The following is a 16980-nucleotide window of genomic DNA, read 5'->3' on the forward strand; positions in this document are numbered from 1 at the left end:
TATAACCTGAAAATTGGTCAGGGTAGGAAGGGGGTGAAAGTGCCCAGTATTGAGGTGGCTAAAGACCGTAATCTCTTTCACCGGGACCATCAGGGTGTTATTCTGGTAGGAAATGGCCGGGTCAACTACATTTTTCATAGAATTCCTCTTCAATGGTATCCTGCTTTGGTGGTGAGAACATGGTCTCTGGGTGAGCCCAATTAGCATACATGGCTTTATGCAAATAGGGATTCACATGAAAAGATTTGGGATGTTTAGGCGGCTACCATGATTCAAATCCAGTGATTCTGGGAGAAGAGGACTTCTAATTAGTTTGTACACCAGGAAGCCCACTGTGGTCATCGGAGACAGCCCTGTACCTCGAGACGCCTCCAAAAATGGCTTCCTCCTTTTCTTCATCCTGGTATGTTCTTCCAACAATTTACCACTACCCCCACCCCGATAAGGAGACCCCGATTCTCCAAGCCAGTGAGAACACCCAAGAGGTGACCAGGAAAATCATTGATGGCTGCTGAAAATTCTTCCCTAGACAAAAAAAAATAAGAGGATTGCACAGAGCAGGGGGTCATAACTAAGCTGACCTTTAGGGGAGTCATTACAGGATGAAATATGAAGGGGCTTCTCCCTTCTGAATGAGGAATTTGGGAGAAAACCCCATCATCCTTCTTCCCAATCTCTCTGCCTGCAAATGCTGAGGGTCATCCAGCCTGTAACCCAGTAGGGAAGTCGTGTCTGCCAGTGCAATACACCTATGTGGCAAGCCTTCACCCCCCCCCGTTTTTTTCTAACCAATACTTGTGGAAGCATTGGCGGTGCTGCATTGTCTTGAGGTTGTACTGGAGCTGTGAAAGAATTGCACTGAGGCAGCCCACTGCTTAGCTACCAATCACACGTTTTTCCACCACCCAGAACAGCCTAAAATTGTGCTCACGCTGCATGCACAGATTTATGCAATGACATCAAGCACGAGCTCACAACAGACGTGCTACTGAGTCTTCGGGATTCAACTACCTCTAAGGGTATCACTGCCTGGACCAGTATAACACCATGCAAGCAAGTTCACCAGATATCAGAGAGATCACTGCCCACAGACCTTACAGGCCACCCCTGATCTTACATGCGTAATTCTAGGTACCATCTCGCTTGATCCCAGGGCCATAAGTGACTAATTTAGATGAGGCCTTTAACTTCACCAGCAGGGGTGTGCAGAATGAACAGGCCACAAATCAAAGGACTAATGCCCTCTGAAAGAAATATTCAGTGAGATCATAGGCGCATCCATCACCTAAGTACACTAGTTAAAATTTGAGGCTTTGCTGACCTGGGAGGAATTATGGCCGGGTGGGGAATCCTGCCTTTTTTGGCCATGTCTATCCACTGGAAAGTGACAGCGTAACTCAAGGAGTCATAAATATGATGTACCCTGTGTCCTGTGATGTACAATTTAAAAACATGAATGCATCCTGTGCAAATACTTCGGACAATAAAAATTACACAATGTAGGGTAGAACACATAAGGTGTTAGCATGACAAAATCTCTCTCACCGGTTACTCATAATCTGTCTGAAGTCTTTATTTTTTAGCTCGGTATAAAGGTCTGAAATTTCCTCAGCCCGATACATTATTATCTCCAGACACTGGGTCTTCAAGGCTCCATGAAGTTTTGGCAGCAAGAAAAGAATAATGGCCATGAACCTGTAAACAACAAGAAACGTAACTGGTCTTGTATCATACTGTGACCTAGAAAGCGTATGTGTGCCACTCAGGCTCAGTAAGGAGGAGGTATGTAAATTGTGCAGCTGCTGTTAGAGTGCCGATAGGGGATGGAGCCCCTCCTGGCTCCTACAAAGGATGAGGGGAAGAAGGGGGTGGACTCTGAAAGTTGCACATCTAAGGTGTCCTAGAGTAGTGTTTTCAACCCCAGTCCTCAAGGCACCACAACAGGTCATGTTTTCAGTCTGTCCATTATTTTGCACAGGTGATTTGATCAGTTTCACTGCCTTAGTAATTACCACAGCCGTTTCATCTGAGGGAAATCCGGAAAACATGATCTGTTGGGGCGCCTTGGGGACTGGAATTGAGAAAAACTGTCCTAGAGAGATGAATGTAGTTGGCAGCCTCAGCCTGGACACCGACCAGGCCACGTCCCCAACGCCATTCACTTTGCCCCCCGGAGCTCAGTCATGGGGATCCCCCATAACTAAAGCGTTTGTAAAGGAAAAAACTTTTTTCCTTTAAAATAACAAACATGTTATACTTACCTCCACTGTGCAGTTCGTTTTGCACAGCGTGGCCACGATCCACGTCTTCTGGGGTCCCTCGGCGGCTGTCTCTGGTCCTCCACGCAATTACTCACCACAGTCATGCAAGAGCTTGCATGGGGCTCGCTCTATCACTCGGCGCCATGTCACTGGATGTGATTGACAGCAGCGCCAGCCAATGGCTGCGCTGCTCTCAATCCATCCGCTCTAGCCAATCAGCGGCCAGGCTGGATATCGGGACCGCGCGGGACTTTCGACGGGTGAGGTAAGTAAAACGGGGGCTTGGGGGACCAGCAATACCAGATGTTTTTTCACCTTAATGCATAGATTGCATTAAGGTGAAAAAAAAATAAAAATATTTACAACTCTTTAAGCTCCGGGGGACGGAGTGAATGGCGTTGGGGACGTGGCCTGGTCGGAGTCCAGGCTGAGGTTGCCACTCCATTCATCTCTCTAGGACACCTTAGATGTGTGACTTCCAGGGGCTACCCCCTTCTTCCCCTTGTATCATACTGCACTAGGCTTAGGTAAAAAGTCTTACCTGTCTGCGAATATGGGGAAAGTCTTCACTACTTTGTTCAAACACACTACAAACTTGTCTTCTTTATTGCTAGCATGATGTTGCTTTAGTTTTTCCACCACATAGTCAAACACTGGGCCTTCTATGGACTAAAAATAAAATACATGAAAATATTACGAGTAATAACAGGAAAATTGTTTTTTTTTTATTCAAGGTTTCAAAATGCATGATAAAAAAAATAAAAATAAAAAAAAATAATTGAGAAAACATTGGATATGTGGATGGATATACAGTATCTCTCAATATACTTTTCTAAGGAACTACAGAACACAATATATTCTACTTTCTCATTGTGTTATTAAATTCTCAACAGACAGCATATACAAAAGGTTTCTTTATCATACATCGCAGGACACAGAGCCGGTTATTATAAAAATAACATTTTGGGTTATACGCTACCTATAGGTGAACGTACACTGGTAGCTCAAACAGGAAGTCCTCCCCTATGTAAACCCTCCTACACAGGAAGTACCAATTTTTTTTGCCAGAGTCTAAGGTGGTAGTCACTGATGTGGGAGCATACTTGGAGGTCTGGACAGTTCTATATAGCATCATGGACTTCATTTGGAACCATTCGATAGAGCTGGCAGCCAAAATGCATGGTACCCGAGCCTCATTGGAAAGGAGAGAAGATTCCTTGAGGTTTGCCTCTAATGCAGCCTTACAGCGCTAGACCCTGCGTAATGGAACCCTGTGCAGTGTTTGTTCTGACCAAGGCGTTTTCCTACAGGGTGCTATACAGATCCAGGGTGGTGGACCCCAGATTAAGGGGGACCCAGTCCCTGAAGGTCTTTTATGACAGAGCCCACCGTGATGGGTGAAGGCTAGACTCCTGTCAGACCCAGAGTCCTGCGGCTGGAATGTTAAGTCTGCATGTTGCAGTTTCTCTTTAAAACCAAAATAAATTGACGGTCTGTTTTCTCCCTGGTGGCCACTGGGGCCAGTGTGCTGTTGGTCATGTAAAAATGACAGGGAGCGCCAGACTAAGTGCAGCATGAAAGGAAGGAAATGTATTCAAATATCAGCCAAATGGCTACTCACATAATGTTAATTTAAAAACGTGCCTATAACGCCAAAACATTTCCGCGGTCACTGGAGAAGTCCGTAAGTGACGTTGGGACGTGTCAGATGACGAGTTTCAAAGCATCCGCTTTTTCCTCAGGATCTTATTGTTTACTGGAGCTTTTAGTCTTATATATGCTCGCCCAGGCACGAGCCAATGGGACGTGACAATACACAATGTTAGCTGATAGATTTAAAGGGTCCAATACTTAAATATGGCGAGAGAGCATTACAGATTCCTTAAAGTGATTGTAAAGAATCGTTTTGTTTTTTTTAAACAAACATATCATACTTACCTCCACTGTGCAGCTAGTTTTGCACAGAGCGGCCCCAATCATCCATTTCTGGGGTCCAGCAGCTCTTGCGGCTCCTCCCCACATCAGATAACCCCTTAAGAGAAGCGCTCTCCCAGGGAGTTACCTTACGGGCGCGCTCCCGAGTCATTCATTCGGCATCCATAGCCACCGAAAGTATAACTTGGCCCTGCCCCCCCATGTCATTGGATTTGATGGACAGCAGGGGGAGCCAATGGCTGTGCTGCTATCAATCTATACAATCAAGAGTCGGGACCCCATGGAGAGAGGGATAGGTAAGAAAGGGGGGGCTAGGGGTCGGTCACTGTAAAGTGTTTTTTCAAGGTGAAAAAAAAACGAGGGTTTACAACCCCTTTATCCACTTCAGCCCAAGATGATTTTACCCCCTTAATGAACAGAGCAGTTTTTGCGATTCGGTACTGCGCCGCTTTAACAATTGCGTGGTCGTGCAACGTTGTACCCAAACTATATGCAAAAAATAAAGCGTAATTAAAAAAAAAAAAAATAGTAATATTTTTTACTTTTTGCTATAGTAAATATCTCACTTTTTCTTTTTTTAAAACAAATTTCTTTATCAGTTTAGGCCAATATGTATTCTACATTTTTTTCTTTTTACAAAAAATATCGCAATAACCGTATATTGACTGGTTTGCACAAAAATTATCTACAAAATAAGGAATAGATTTATGGCATTTTTAGTATTTATTTTTACTAGTAATAGCGGTGATCAATAAATTTTAGCGGGACTGCAAAAATTGCTGGTGACAGATCGGACACTTTTTTGGGACCATTGACATATATACAGCGAACAGAGCTAAAAATAGCCACTGATTACTGTATAAATGTCACTGGCAGGGAGGGGGTTAACACTAGGGGGGCGATCAAGGGGTTAAGTGTGCTCCCTGATTGTGTCTAACTGTGGGGGGGATGGGCTAGCTGGGACATGACAGAGATCACATTTCCCGACCAGTGGATCCTTGTCATGTCACCTGTCAGAATGAGGAAATGCCTTGTTTACATAGGCATCTCCCCGTCTTGCCTGAGTACAAGGCAATCAGGGGCTGCCGAAGGACATCGAGTCCTCCCGACCCGCGAGCATGCTCCCACAGCGTGCAGTGTGAGCGAGCGAATGGCGCAGGTGGCAAGCATCTGCAACTGAGCCTGCACGATCTGCCGTACATTAACAGCGATTCGCGCAGGAGAGCTATTGTGCCACCGTCAAACGTGGTTAATACACGTTCCTTAATAAAAATGTAATTAAATAATAAAATAAAAAGTAATAGGAATGGACTGTTCTGTGCAAACAAGCGTTGGAGGTAATAATAATGAGTGGTAGAAAATAATAATGAGTAGTTTAAAATTATTATCAAAGGTTATAACACAGCATAACAAGGATTATAACATGAAGAGGATTATTACATGGCATAAAAATAGTATTTTTTTGTCATACTTACCTTTAAAATCCTTTTCTTTGAGTACATCATGGCACACAGAGTTAGGCCAATATTCACCTGCTGGTTATATTTCATCTCCAAGTGAATGAACACCGGTAGACCAAAGGTCTTTAGACGGCAAATGATCCCATATATAACCCCTCTCATACAGGAAGTACTTCAGTTTTGTAGCAAGCACTGAATCCCCAAAAAAGAGGGGAGGCATCTCTGTGTCCCATGATGTACTCAAAGAAAAGGATTTTACAGGTAAGTATGATGAAAGAATCCTACTTAATGGGTCACAAAGTTAGGCTAATATTTATTACCTGCTGGGACAACCCAGAGCAATAGCTTTGAGGGGAGGGAGACAGCCTGCCAAACAATAGCCATCAGACCTTATACGGCAGCCCGCAGCACGAACAGCCACTTGATAAATGTTGTCAACGTATGCACTGAAGACCAGGTAGCAGCCTTACAAATCTGAGCCACAGATACCTGATGGCGAAAAGCCCAGGTGGTTCCTACACCCCTGGTAGAATGAGCTCTTACCCTAAAGGGAGGAGCTTTACGTTTCAGACCATAGGCCTGCATGACCAATTGACGGACCCAATTGGTAATGGAAGTTTTGGAAGCTGCCTGTCCCTTCTTTGGTCCTATTTGTAAATCAAAAAAGGAATCTGATCCTTGGATCTCCGCAGATCTAGACAAAGAAACCTTGACTACCCGGACAACGTCCAAAGAATGCAGTCGTCTCTCTTCCACCAAACGAGGCTGAGAGAAAAAAGAAGGCAAAATAATGTCCTGATTTAAATTAAAGGTCGACACCACTTTTGGCAAAAAGGATGGAACAGGTCGTAACACGACCCTGTCGTGGTGGAGGATCAAGTATGGTTCCCTGCACGAAAGGGCCGTCAACTCAGGCACCCTTCTAGCCGAGGTGATGGCCATCAGGAAGGCTAGCTTGCGTGACAGCAAGTCTAATGGGATTTCCTTGACAGGCTCAAATGGTTGATTCTGTAACACAGACAGCACCAAGTTCAAGTCCCAAGAACACATAGGTGACCTAATGGGGGGGAGGGGGGGGGGAGCAAGCAAGTTGCCCCCTGCATAAATGTTCGGACCATTGAATTGGAGGCTAAAGGCCTTTGGAAGAATACTAATAGGGCTGAAACTTGACCTATGATTGTACCCAAAGCCAATTTGATTTCCACAGTTGACTGTAGAAGAGAGAGAATTCTCCCAATCACGTATTTTCGAGGATGCCATTTTTTGGCTTCACACCTAGCAATATAAGTCTTCCAGATCTTATGATAGATCTTCCTAAAGACAGCTTTTCTAGCATTCACTAGGGTGGACACCACTGGTCCCGAGATGTGTGAGCTACAAAGGCACAGGAAGTTTGGTCAAAATTGATGGCAAGATGAATGCAGTATGTTATAAAAAAATACTGGAGGAACATCTGCATTCATCAGCCAGGAAGCTGCACATGGGACATACTTGGACATGACAATGATCCAAAACACAAGGCCAAGTCAACCTGTCATTGGCTACAGCAGAATAAAGTGAAGGCTCTGGAGTGGCCATCTCAGTCTCCTGACCTCAATATCATTGAGCAACTCTGGGGAGATCTCAAACATGCAGTTCATGCAAGACAGCCCAATAATTTACAGGAACCAGAGGCTTTTTGCCAAGAGGAATTGGCAGCTTTACCATCTGAGAGGATAAAGAGCCTCATCCACAAATACCACAAAAGACTTCAAGCGGTCATTGATGTTAAAAGGGGGCAATACACTAATAAAAACTGGGGTATGTAAACTTTTGATCATTTTGGGTAGTTTCTGTTGTCATTATGATTTAAAATGCGTAAACACAGTTGATTGATAATAAATGGTTTCAGCCAAACACTAACCATGCGTGAAAAGTTTTTGTGTTATCATTCATATTCTCTGAAAAATGGCCAAGAAATCATAAATTCTGCAAGGGTATGTAAATTTATGAGCACAACTGTACATATATGTAGCACCCCCTACCGTAGGTAGGTGCTAGGTAGGATGTTTTGTGAGGTAAGAACTGTCAGTGCAGGTAAATTTGGGCAGGCCTATGCTTCAGACTAGGCCTGCTTGTTTTGATCTGGGGGCAGGGAGTGGTTAGTGGGTGTGACCACCTGTGCTTCAGTACGTGGGCGCCTCCCCTGCTTCTAGGGAGATTGTTCTGGAAGAGGCGCAGGGCCAGGGCTGGAGTGACAGGCAGCTCATGTCAGGAGCCCTGACCAATCCCCACTTGATATTGGCAGGGGGCAGGCCTCCCATATAAGCTAAAGTAACAGCTCACTGGGGAGGAGTTGTCGGCCGGATGATGTGGAGAATGGAGTGCTAATAGCAGCAGGGGCCCCATCCCCATCTGGGGGGGGGGGTGCAAGGCCCAGCAGAGGAGCCCAAGAGAGCTGGGAGGGAGCCTTGTCCTTACACGGTCATGGAAGAGGTATCCTGGAACAGAGGGGCTGGAGAAGCTATTGGAAGGCATGTCCACCTCTGCATACTCTATCCCCCCTTCAGTCCATCATGAATGCTGCTGCCAGACTAATCCACCTTACCAACCGCTCTGTCTCTGCTACTCCCCTCTGTCAATCCCTCCACTGGCTTCCACTCACCCAACGAATTAAATTCAAAATACTAACAATTACCTACAAAGCCATCCACAACTCTGCCCCCAGCTACATCACTGACCTAGTTTCTAAATACCAACCTGTACGTTCTCTTCGTTCTTCTCAAGACCTCCTACTCTCTAGCTCTCTCATCACCTGCTCCCATGCTCGTCTCCAGGACTTTTCTAGAGCCTCTCCAAGCCTATGGAACTCCTTACCCCAATCTATCCATCTATCTCCTTCTCTATCAGCTTTTAGAGGATCCCTGAAAACCCTCCTCTTCAGAGAAGCCTACCCTTCCCACACATAACTATTTTCATTTGAGTCCATCTGATCATCCCCCACAGCTAACTACCCTTTGTTCCACTTGACCCTCCCTTCTAGATTGTAAGCTCTAACGAGCAGGGCCCTCTGATCCCTCCTGTATTGATTTGTATTGTGACTGTACTGTCTTCCCTGATGTAAAACTGTTGGCGCTATATAAATCCTGTATAATAATAATAATAATAATAATGTCCGGGTAAAGTTCTCCACCATGGACTTGGGGCAGGTGAAGGTCGGTGAGTGTGAAACAGTGGATGTTCTGGATGAGGCATGCCAGGGGAGCTGGGTGCGAGGCCAGAGGAGAAAGACTGTGGGATTCATGTCAAGCTGCTGCGGGCACAGCATTTGCAGGGATCAGTAGTCCTCCAAAGCTGAAAAATTGCTAGGACTCTGGGGAGAGGTATTGCAGGCATCTGGCCTAGTAACTATGCAGCCAACTATCAGCAACTACAACTAATTACAGCCAGCAAGCTGGGATTAATCAGAGTGATTCCCCTTTGTCAGTATGAAGATGATGGAACAGAGAGACTAACAGGTTATAGTGGAAGTGTGTGCAGGAGGGAGAGATCCTGGGAGCAACAGTCTGCAGGAGCTGTGCAGTGGAGGAGCAAAAGTCTGCATGGTTGATGTAGGAAAGTGACTATAATGGTTATGCCGCGTACACACGACAGTTTTTCGCGATGTGAAAAATTTCTTTTTTTTTTATGTCATTAAAAACGATCGTGTGTGGGCTCCAGAGCATTTTTCGCGACGTTAAAAATGGGCATTAAACATTTAGAACATGCTCTAAATTTTTGCGTCGTTTTTCACGTTGTCGTTTTTAACATCGTAAAAAATGGTCGTGGGTAGGCTTTAACGACAAGAAAATAACGCGCATGCTCAGAAGCAATTTATTAGACGGGAGCACCCATTAAAAATGGTCGTGTGTACGCGGCATTAGGATTCATCAAATCTTCATGGCTCAAACTTTTTGTTCCAATTCTTTAATATGATGGCAAAAAATATTTCCTTTACCCCAACCAAGTTATATCCCCTCAATAAACAAAACAACACAAATGACTGTTCATGGTCTCTGAAGCGATAGATGAAGGTCTGGCAGCAGGGTGATATGGTGGATGTTAGTTACTAGTAGAAACTAAGCGCTACATATACATACACACGCACACACACACAGTAAGGTCCATTTACAATTGTTTTTATTGTATGCCCCTCCTCTTATAACATTGTGTATGCCCCAATCCTTGCGCCATCTTCCTTTACGTATTTGTTGCTGTTGGTCATGCTCTATGTACTTCTCAGGAGTATTGGGCTGCAGTGTCTCCTCCAGCCACTAGAGGGCAAGGGTTCACTCAGCATGGCCCAATCCTGTATAGACAGGAAGTAGAAGGGTGGCCATTTTCTGGTGGAACATGCGGGCTGAAGTATCAGCAAGGCCTCTAAAGCAGAACTTCGGCTATGGCTACATAATAGCTATGTGACCAGATAAGTCATAATTATATACTGCATAAAGGTATTCTTGTATGCTTACTGCTTAATCCTGGGGGCTTGTACAACTGTCGATGCACCCCTGTAGGGGCATTGGTGCACTTTAAGGAGTTGTGTCTCCAGTATAGTGTGTGGTGATCTAAAGCAGCATAGAGGCTGCATTGGATGCATATGTGCTTGGCAAATCCTGCATAACTAGTATTGGGCCTGGTGCAGTTGAGCAGGTGCATGCTTGCAAACTGGCTTAATCGCATGTTTGCTAAAACACATTTGCTTAAACGCAAGTTTGCTAAAACACGGTTGCAAAAACACATGTTGCATGAGACACGTTTGCAAAAACGCATATTGCATTAGACACGTTTGCAAAAACACATGTTGCATGAGACGCATGTTTGCAAAAACACGCTGCATGAGACGCATGTTTTCAAAAACGCATGTTGCATGAGACGCATTTTTGCAAAAACACATGTTGCATGAGACGCATGTTTGCAAAAACACATGTTGCATGAGACGCATGTTTGTGTACATGTTTGCATAGATGCATGGTTTTACATTGCATAGACGTATGCAGCATAATGTTTTCATAGACACATGTTGCATGTTTGCATTGATACATGTCGCATAGATACATGTTTACATAGACACATGGTCGCATAGACGCATGTTGCATAGCTACATGTTGCCTGTTTGCATATATACACATGGTTGCCTAGAGGACACGTGATGCCTAGAACAGTGGTCCCCAACCTTTTTGGCACCCGGGACCGGCATTGTGGATGAAAATTGTGCCAAGGCCCGATGATGCGGGCCAACGATGCGGTTTTTCGCGCCCAATATGGCACTTCAATCATCACAACACCATGGTTAGTTAAACTCACCATAATGCAGAATCTGCCACCAGATGCAGATTGCCAGCCACATGCCACCAGATGCAGAGTGCCAGCCACATGCCACCAGATGCAGAGTGCAAGCCACATGCCACCAGATGCAGAGTGCCAGCCACATGCCACCAGATGCAGAGTGCCAGCTACATGCCACCAGATGCAGAGTGCCAGCCACATGCCACCAGATGCAGAGTGCCAGCCACATGTCACCAGATGCAGATTGCCAGCCACATGCCACCAGATGCAGATCCCCCCCCCCCCCACAGCTTACCTCTCGCTCTCCCTGCCCTGGATGTCACAGCCGAGCGCTGCCGCTGCTGCCTGGCTTCACTCGTGGAGGGGGGTGGGCTGAACATCGGTGATGCGGGCGAGCCTGCTTCACCCCTAACTGTGTGGGTGGAAGTGCGGCGGGGCTGTGTGGGCGGAAGTGCGGTGATGGCGGCGATCTCTCTGCTCGCCCGCCACCGCCGCACCTCAGATAGCGCAGGCTTCGCGGCCCACCAGCAAACAGGCTGCGGCCCGGTAGTGGGTCACGGACCGGGGGTTGGAGACCCCTGGCCTAGAAGACACAAGATGCATAGAGGACACATGATGCATAGAGGACACATGATGCATAGAGGACACATGATGCATAGACACATTTACACATAAACGCATGTTTTCATAAACACATGCTTGCTTACTTGCATAAGCACGTTTGCATAAACACACGTTGAATAAACGCATGCTTGCTTACTACTATAAACACGTTTGCATAAATGCATATTCTATAAACGCATGTTTACATGACTTGAACTGCTTAAATATGTATTTTTTTTTTGCATTGAACTGCATAAATGTGTTTTTATTTACATTAAACTGTATAGATATGTGCTTATTCGCATTAAAATAGCATACATAAATGCATGAACAGCAAGAATACTTGCACGTTTGCATACCTAAGTACCTACATAACGTTATACCTGGGTACCTGTATACTTGCATACGTACAGTTATATAGCGGTAGACTAACGTAGTTGTAGGCCTGCATCTGTGCCGTTTGTTTCCAGGCTCATCAAATATTTCTGTAATTGCAGTAAAAAGTTGTCTTTTTTTCTTTTTTGTGAATCTGCCCTTCGAGCTGACAACAGCTCCTGAGGGTTCACAAAGCTCCTAGCCTTGGTGCGATCAATCTCCATATACCTCAATAGTCTTGGCTCAGGAAGCTGTTGATTTCAGGGTTTCCTTCAACACATTTCCGCAGGAAGAAGCTGTATCGAGGTAGAAGCAGACGTACAGTCCTACTCCAGGTCTTTTGTAGCGAATCATTCTGTCTGTCTGGAACTTGAAGATCCAGGCATTGGATTGCCAGAGGGATCTGTTCCCGGGGTATTGCAGAGCTAAAAATTGGTGGTTGATGGTTCGGAATCTGGAAAAGGTGAAATTCTTTCTTTCAGAGGTTTGGAAGGTAATAACTACTGATGCCAGTCTGTCCAATTGGTTTGATGGTGGCTACAGTTCAGTGGACTTGGTCTCTACAGGAGAGACTACTGCCCATCAATATCTTGGAACTTTTGGCCAGTACGCCTTGCTCTGGATTATGGGACAAACCAGTTATAGGGTCAATCCGGAAATGCCTCTGCAGGGGCATATATATATATATCAACCACCAGGGCGGCGCCAGAAGTCATACAGCTTAGGAAGGTGAATCACATTCTGTCTGGGACAGCACAAGTGCTTGTCTCTATCGCCAGTGCATATTCCAGGTATAGAATAGTAGGGGGAACTCTGCAGGTGGATCTACTAGATTCCAAGTTCTACAAGTTGGGACAGGTTGTGACCGGGATGAGAGTCCCACTGGCAATAGGGGTAGATGCACTGGTAACACCTTAGGGACCAGTTCTCCCTTATTTGATGCTTTTCCTCTGTCGACTTCTGCCACATCTTTTGAGAAGAATCCGGGAGGTGGTAACACTGATAATAGTGTTAGCCGAATTAGCCCAGGAGGGCTTGATACACTGACATAGCAAGTCTTGTCGGGTCGCTCATTGGACACTCCCAGTCCAGCGGTACCTAATGGTCTTGAGTCCTGTATCTCCTCACTGTTGAGCGGAAATACAGTAAAAAAAACATGGAGGATACTGCCTTTTGGCCTCAGCATATTACAGACGGCAGAGTAGTTCCCTTTCTGGTGGCAGTTTCTGTAAAGGTGTCTCCCTCCCTTCAAGGCTTTTTTTTTTACGTCCCAAATAGCTATTATAATAACCAGCTCTGTATCCTGTGATGTACGATAAAATAAAATGTTTTCTACAGCTTATGTGTAAAATTATTTTCTTGAAGTACATCACAGGACAGAGAGGTCCCCCTCTTGTCTGGGAAATATATTGCTTGCTATAAAACTGAGGTACTTCCTGTGTAAGAGGGGTTATATAGGGGAGGACTTCCTGTTTGATAAATCTTCTTGATCTACCAGTGTCCATTCACCTAAAGCTGGTGTATAACCCAAATAGTTAATAATTATATATAACCGGCTCTGTGTCCTGTAATGTACTCCAAGAAAAGGATTCTATATTTAAAAGCAGTTGTATACCCTCTCTGACATGTTTTACCTACAGGTAAGCCTAGATTAAGGCTTACCTGTAGGCGTTTGCAATATCTCCTAAACCTACATGGTTTAGGACATATTTGCCACAAAGAATGCACCGTAGAAAACGGAGAATAGCCATTCATAAAACCGGCAATGCCGGCTTTGACGGCTCCCGCGCATGGAGGGAAGTCTTCGCCGCTCCGGACAATCACAGCGCCGGAGCGGCGATACCCGGAAGTAACCTTCTGGAGAGATGTCTGCGGCCGGAGGGGGAGACGAGGCTGGCTTGGGGGGCTTCGATCTAAGGCAAGTAATTCATAATGAGCTAGTATGCTAGTCATACTAGCTTATTATGCCTGTTTCTTGCAGGTTATTTAAAAAAAAAATGTTGGGGTATACAACCGCTTTAATCGCTTAAGGACCGCCGCACGAAGATACACGTCGACAGAATGGCACAAGGGCGTACAGGAACGTCCCCTTTAAGATCCCAGCTGTGGGTCACGCTCGCGACCCAGTCCTGAGCTCCGTGACCGCGCACGCGGGACCCACGGACCCGATCGCCGCCAGTGTCCCGCGATTAGGTCACAGAGCTGAAGAACGGGGAAAGGTAAATGAAAACGAACCTCTCCCCATGCTTCCTAGTGAGAGTGTCACTGATCGCCTGTTCCCTGTCATAGGGAACGACGATCAGTGATGTCACACGCCAAGCCACGCCCCCTACAGTAAGAATCACACATTAGGGAACACTTAACCCCTTTAGCGCACACTACAGGTTAACCCCTTCACTGCCAGTGTAATTTTCACAGTAATGCATTTTTATAGCACTGATCGCTGTAAAAATGACAATGGTCCCAAAATAGTTTTAAAAGTGTCCGATGTGTCCGCCATAATGTTGCAGTCACAATAAATAAAAAATCGCCGCCATTACTAGTAAAAAAAAATATTAAAAATAATGCCATAAAACTATCCCCTATTTTGTAGACGCTATAACTTTTGTGCAAACCAATCAATAAACGCTTATTGAGATTTTTTTTTTACCAAAAATATGTAGAAATATGTAGAAAAAATGTATTTTATATATTTTTGGGGGATATTTATTATAGCAAAAAGTAAAAAATATTGCTTTTTTTTCTCAAAATTGTTGCTCAATTTTTCTTAAAGCGGTTGTATAGTTAAAATTTTCACTTTCAATTTAATTGGGCATGTCATTATTTTAAACCGATTGCTATTAGTCATTTTTTTCTTACCTGTATACTTGTGAAGTTACAGGTGCATTCACGAGTGGGGACGTGTACCGCGCATGCGCCGGATCCCCGTTCATTCCGGCAAGCAGAGCCTCGGCCGGATAGATTCTGTGTCTATGTCGGGGCTGCGTCATTTCCTGTTGTAGACGTCAGCCCCGACATCCCGCGATGCTTGCACTGAATTTTCCCCCCAGAGGATCCTGGACTCACTACGTCACATGGTGGAGGGTTTTCTCTTGTATTGGAGCAGCTGTGATTCGCTATGCTTCGTTTCCGTAGTAACAGGAAACGAAGAAGAGGCTTGAACATTGCTATTCGTGCGCATGCACGGTATTACGAGAGGAGTATGTACTGTGGGCAGAAATGCATATCTTTACAGACACGGAAGACCACAGTGGAGATGGCGCCAGCTAATATGCAGAGAAACTTTTACAAGATAAAGAATATTTGCAGTAAGAACGAAATTTTATATATATTCAAAGTAACCATTTGAATCGTAATTACTATTTATTTAATAATATTGTGAAAATCGTTTTTATGTGGGAGGGTTTACTACCTCTTTAATAGCGCAAAAAATAAAAAAAACGCAGATGTGATCTAATACCACCAAAAGAAAGCTCTATTTGTGGGGAAAAAAAGGAAGCCAATTTTGTTTGGGAGGCACGTCGCAATTGTCAGTTAAAGCGATGCAGTGCCGAATAGCAAAAAGGGGCTTGGTCCTTTAGCTACAAAATGGTCCTGTGCTAAAAATCGAATTTTTAGCACAGGACAAGTTCATGCCAGAAATGCAAATCTTAATAAAGGGTTAAATAAAGTATAAAGCTCAAATACTGTATATCTGTTCTAATGCATTTTGCCATGCAGGGATGGTTGAAAAATAAAACGGCGAGTCTCATTTAAGGGAAAAAAGTTCAAATACTGTACATTGTAGATGTTATATAACTATTACCAGTCAAAAACGTTTTGAAATGCAGAAGAAACAGTCTACCACGTCAGTAATTTATCAGCTAAGCACTTCTGTTATACACCCCGTATTCTTTTTTGTGGGTAATGCAGGAACCTTTTCACTTACTGTTTTATGTATGAGGATTCCCAACCACATACCACGACATGCCATTTGCTGTCTCTCACACATATAGATGGTCTAATACAGGGGTGGGCCACATCAGCATTATGATTGCCCTCAAAAGGGCCGTTTGTATCGGTAAGATTAGATGTCCAGTGCATCCCCCTCTCCATATATTAGATGTCAAGAGCCACCCCACCATCAGAAGTTGATTCCCCCACTCTCCCTTACATCACAGTGCACCCCCATTTCCTTATGCTGCTGCTGGGAAGAAGGTGGATGCATTGCTTAAAAGCAGGACATAAGGGTCTGGAGGAGGACCAGAGGAGGGCTGGAGCTCTCCTGCAGCTGCAGGAGAGGTGCGAGGGCCACATGAAATGGATGGAGGGCCGGATTCGGCTCACGGGCCTTGTGTTTGACACATGTGGTCTAATATATTATATTATCAGTACTGCTAGCCTATAAAAAGTATAGTCGCCTTCAAGTTTGATTATTGTTAACTATACAAAAAGTAGAGAAAGAGAAGAAGTTACACCACAACACAGGCATCAGGAAGAACACTACTGCGTGAGGTATACTATGTATTCTGACTACAGTGGAGGACACAGAATACAGCTCTTTTACACTGACATTGTCCACCAGCAGACCAATCTGCTCAGCGGAGAATCTCTCTACTGATCACTGCTGAGCAAGCAGATGAGATGTCTGTGTCCACTCCGCTGATGCAGAGTGGACACCGGGACACAGCCTGCTTTACTCTATGAGCAGTCGGATGTAAACAGACCACCTGTTCCTTTACATCCAACAATCATCCAATCCAATCTGCCAGACAGATGGGAAATGGATCCCCCGTTCATCTGTTTTTGGTGGATAGGATCAGATCAAATGACAGTGGGCGTAAACGGACACATGTCCATTTACATCCATCGCTCTATAAAGGGCAATGGATGGTCTGACCGGGTCCGCCTAAAAAACAAAGAACTGTGAAAGGGGCCTGAAGGCGTTGCTCAGTGCAGTGCTGTGTTCATTTCACTGTGATCAACAAAGGTACAACTTTATTTTGAGGCCTAGGGGAGCGGCCAGTGCCTGTGCCCCCTCTGCATTAGTAATTTTTAGC

The 16980-nt window shown here is 44.9% G+C and overlaps 1 protein-coding gene across 1 annotated transcript in view; it reads right to left on the reverse strand.

Annotated features, from left to right (window-relative positions):
• Window positions 1-16980, reverse strand: part of PRKDC (protein kinase, DNA-activated, catalytic subunit) — a 677570-nt gene that overhangs the window by 259648 nt on the left and 400942 nt on the right. The window contains exons 54-55 of the mRNA XM_040354170.1: window positions 2803-2930; window positions 1546-1695 (exon numbers count right to left, since the gene is read on the reverse strand). Of these exons, the coding sequence (XP_040210104.1) occupies window positions 1546-1695; window positions 2803-2930 (278 nt within the window). The remainder of the gene's footprint in view (window positions 1-1545; window positions 1696-2802; window positions 2931-16980) is intronic.

The sequence above is a fragment of the Rana temporaria genome, chromosome 5 (genome assembly GCF_905171775.1).
Source record: "Rana temporaria chromosome 5, aRanTem1.1, whole genome shotgun sequence".
NCBI lineage: Eukaryota > Metazoa > Chordata > Amphibia > Anura > Ranidae > Rana > Rana temporaria.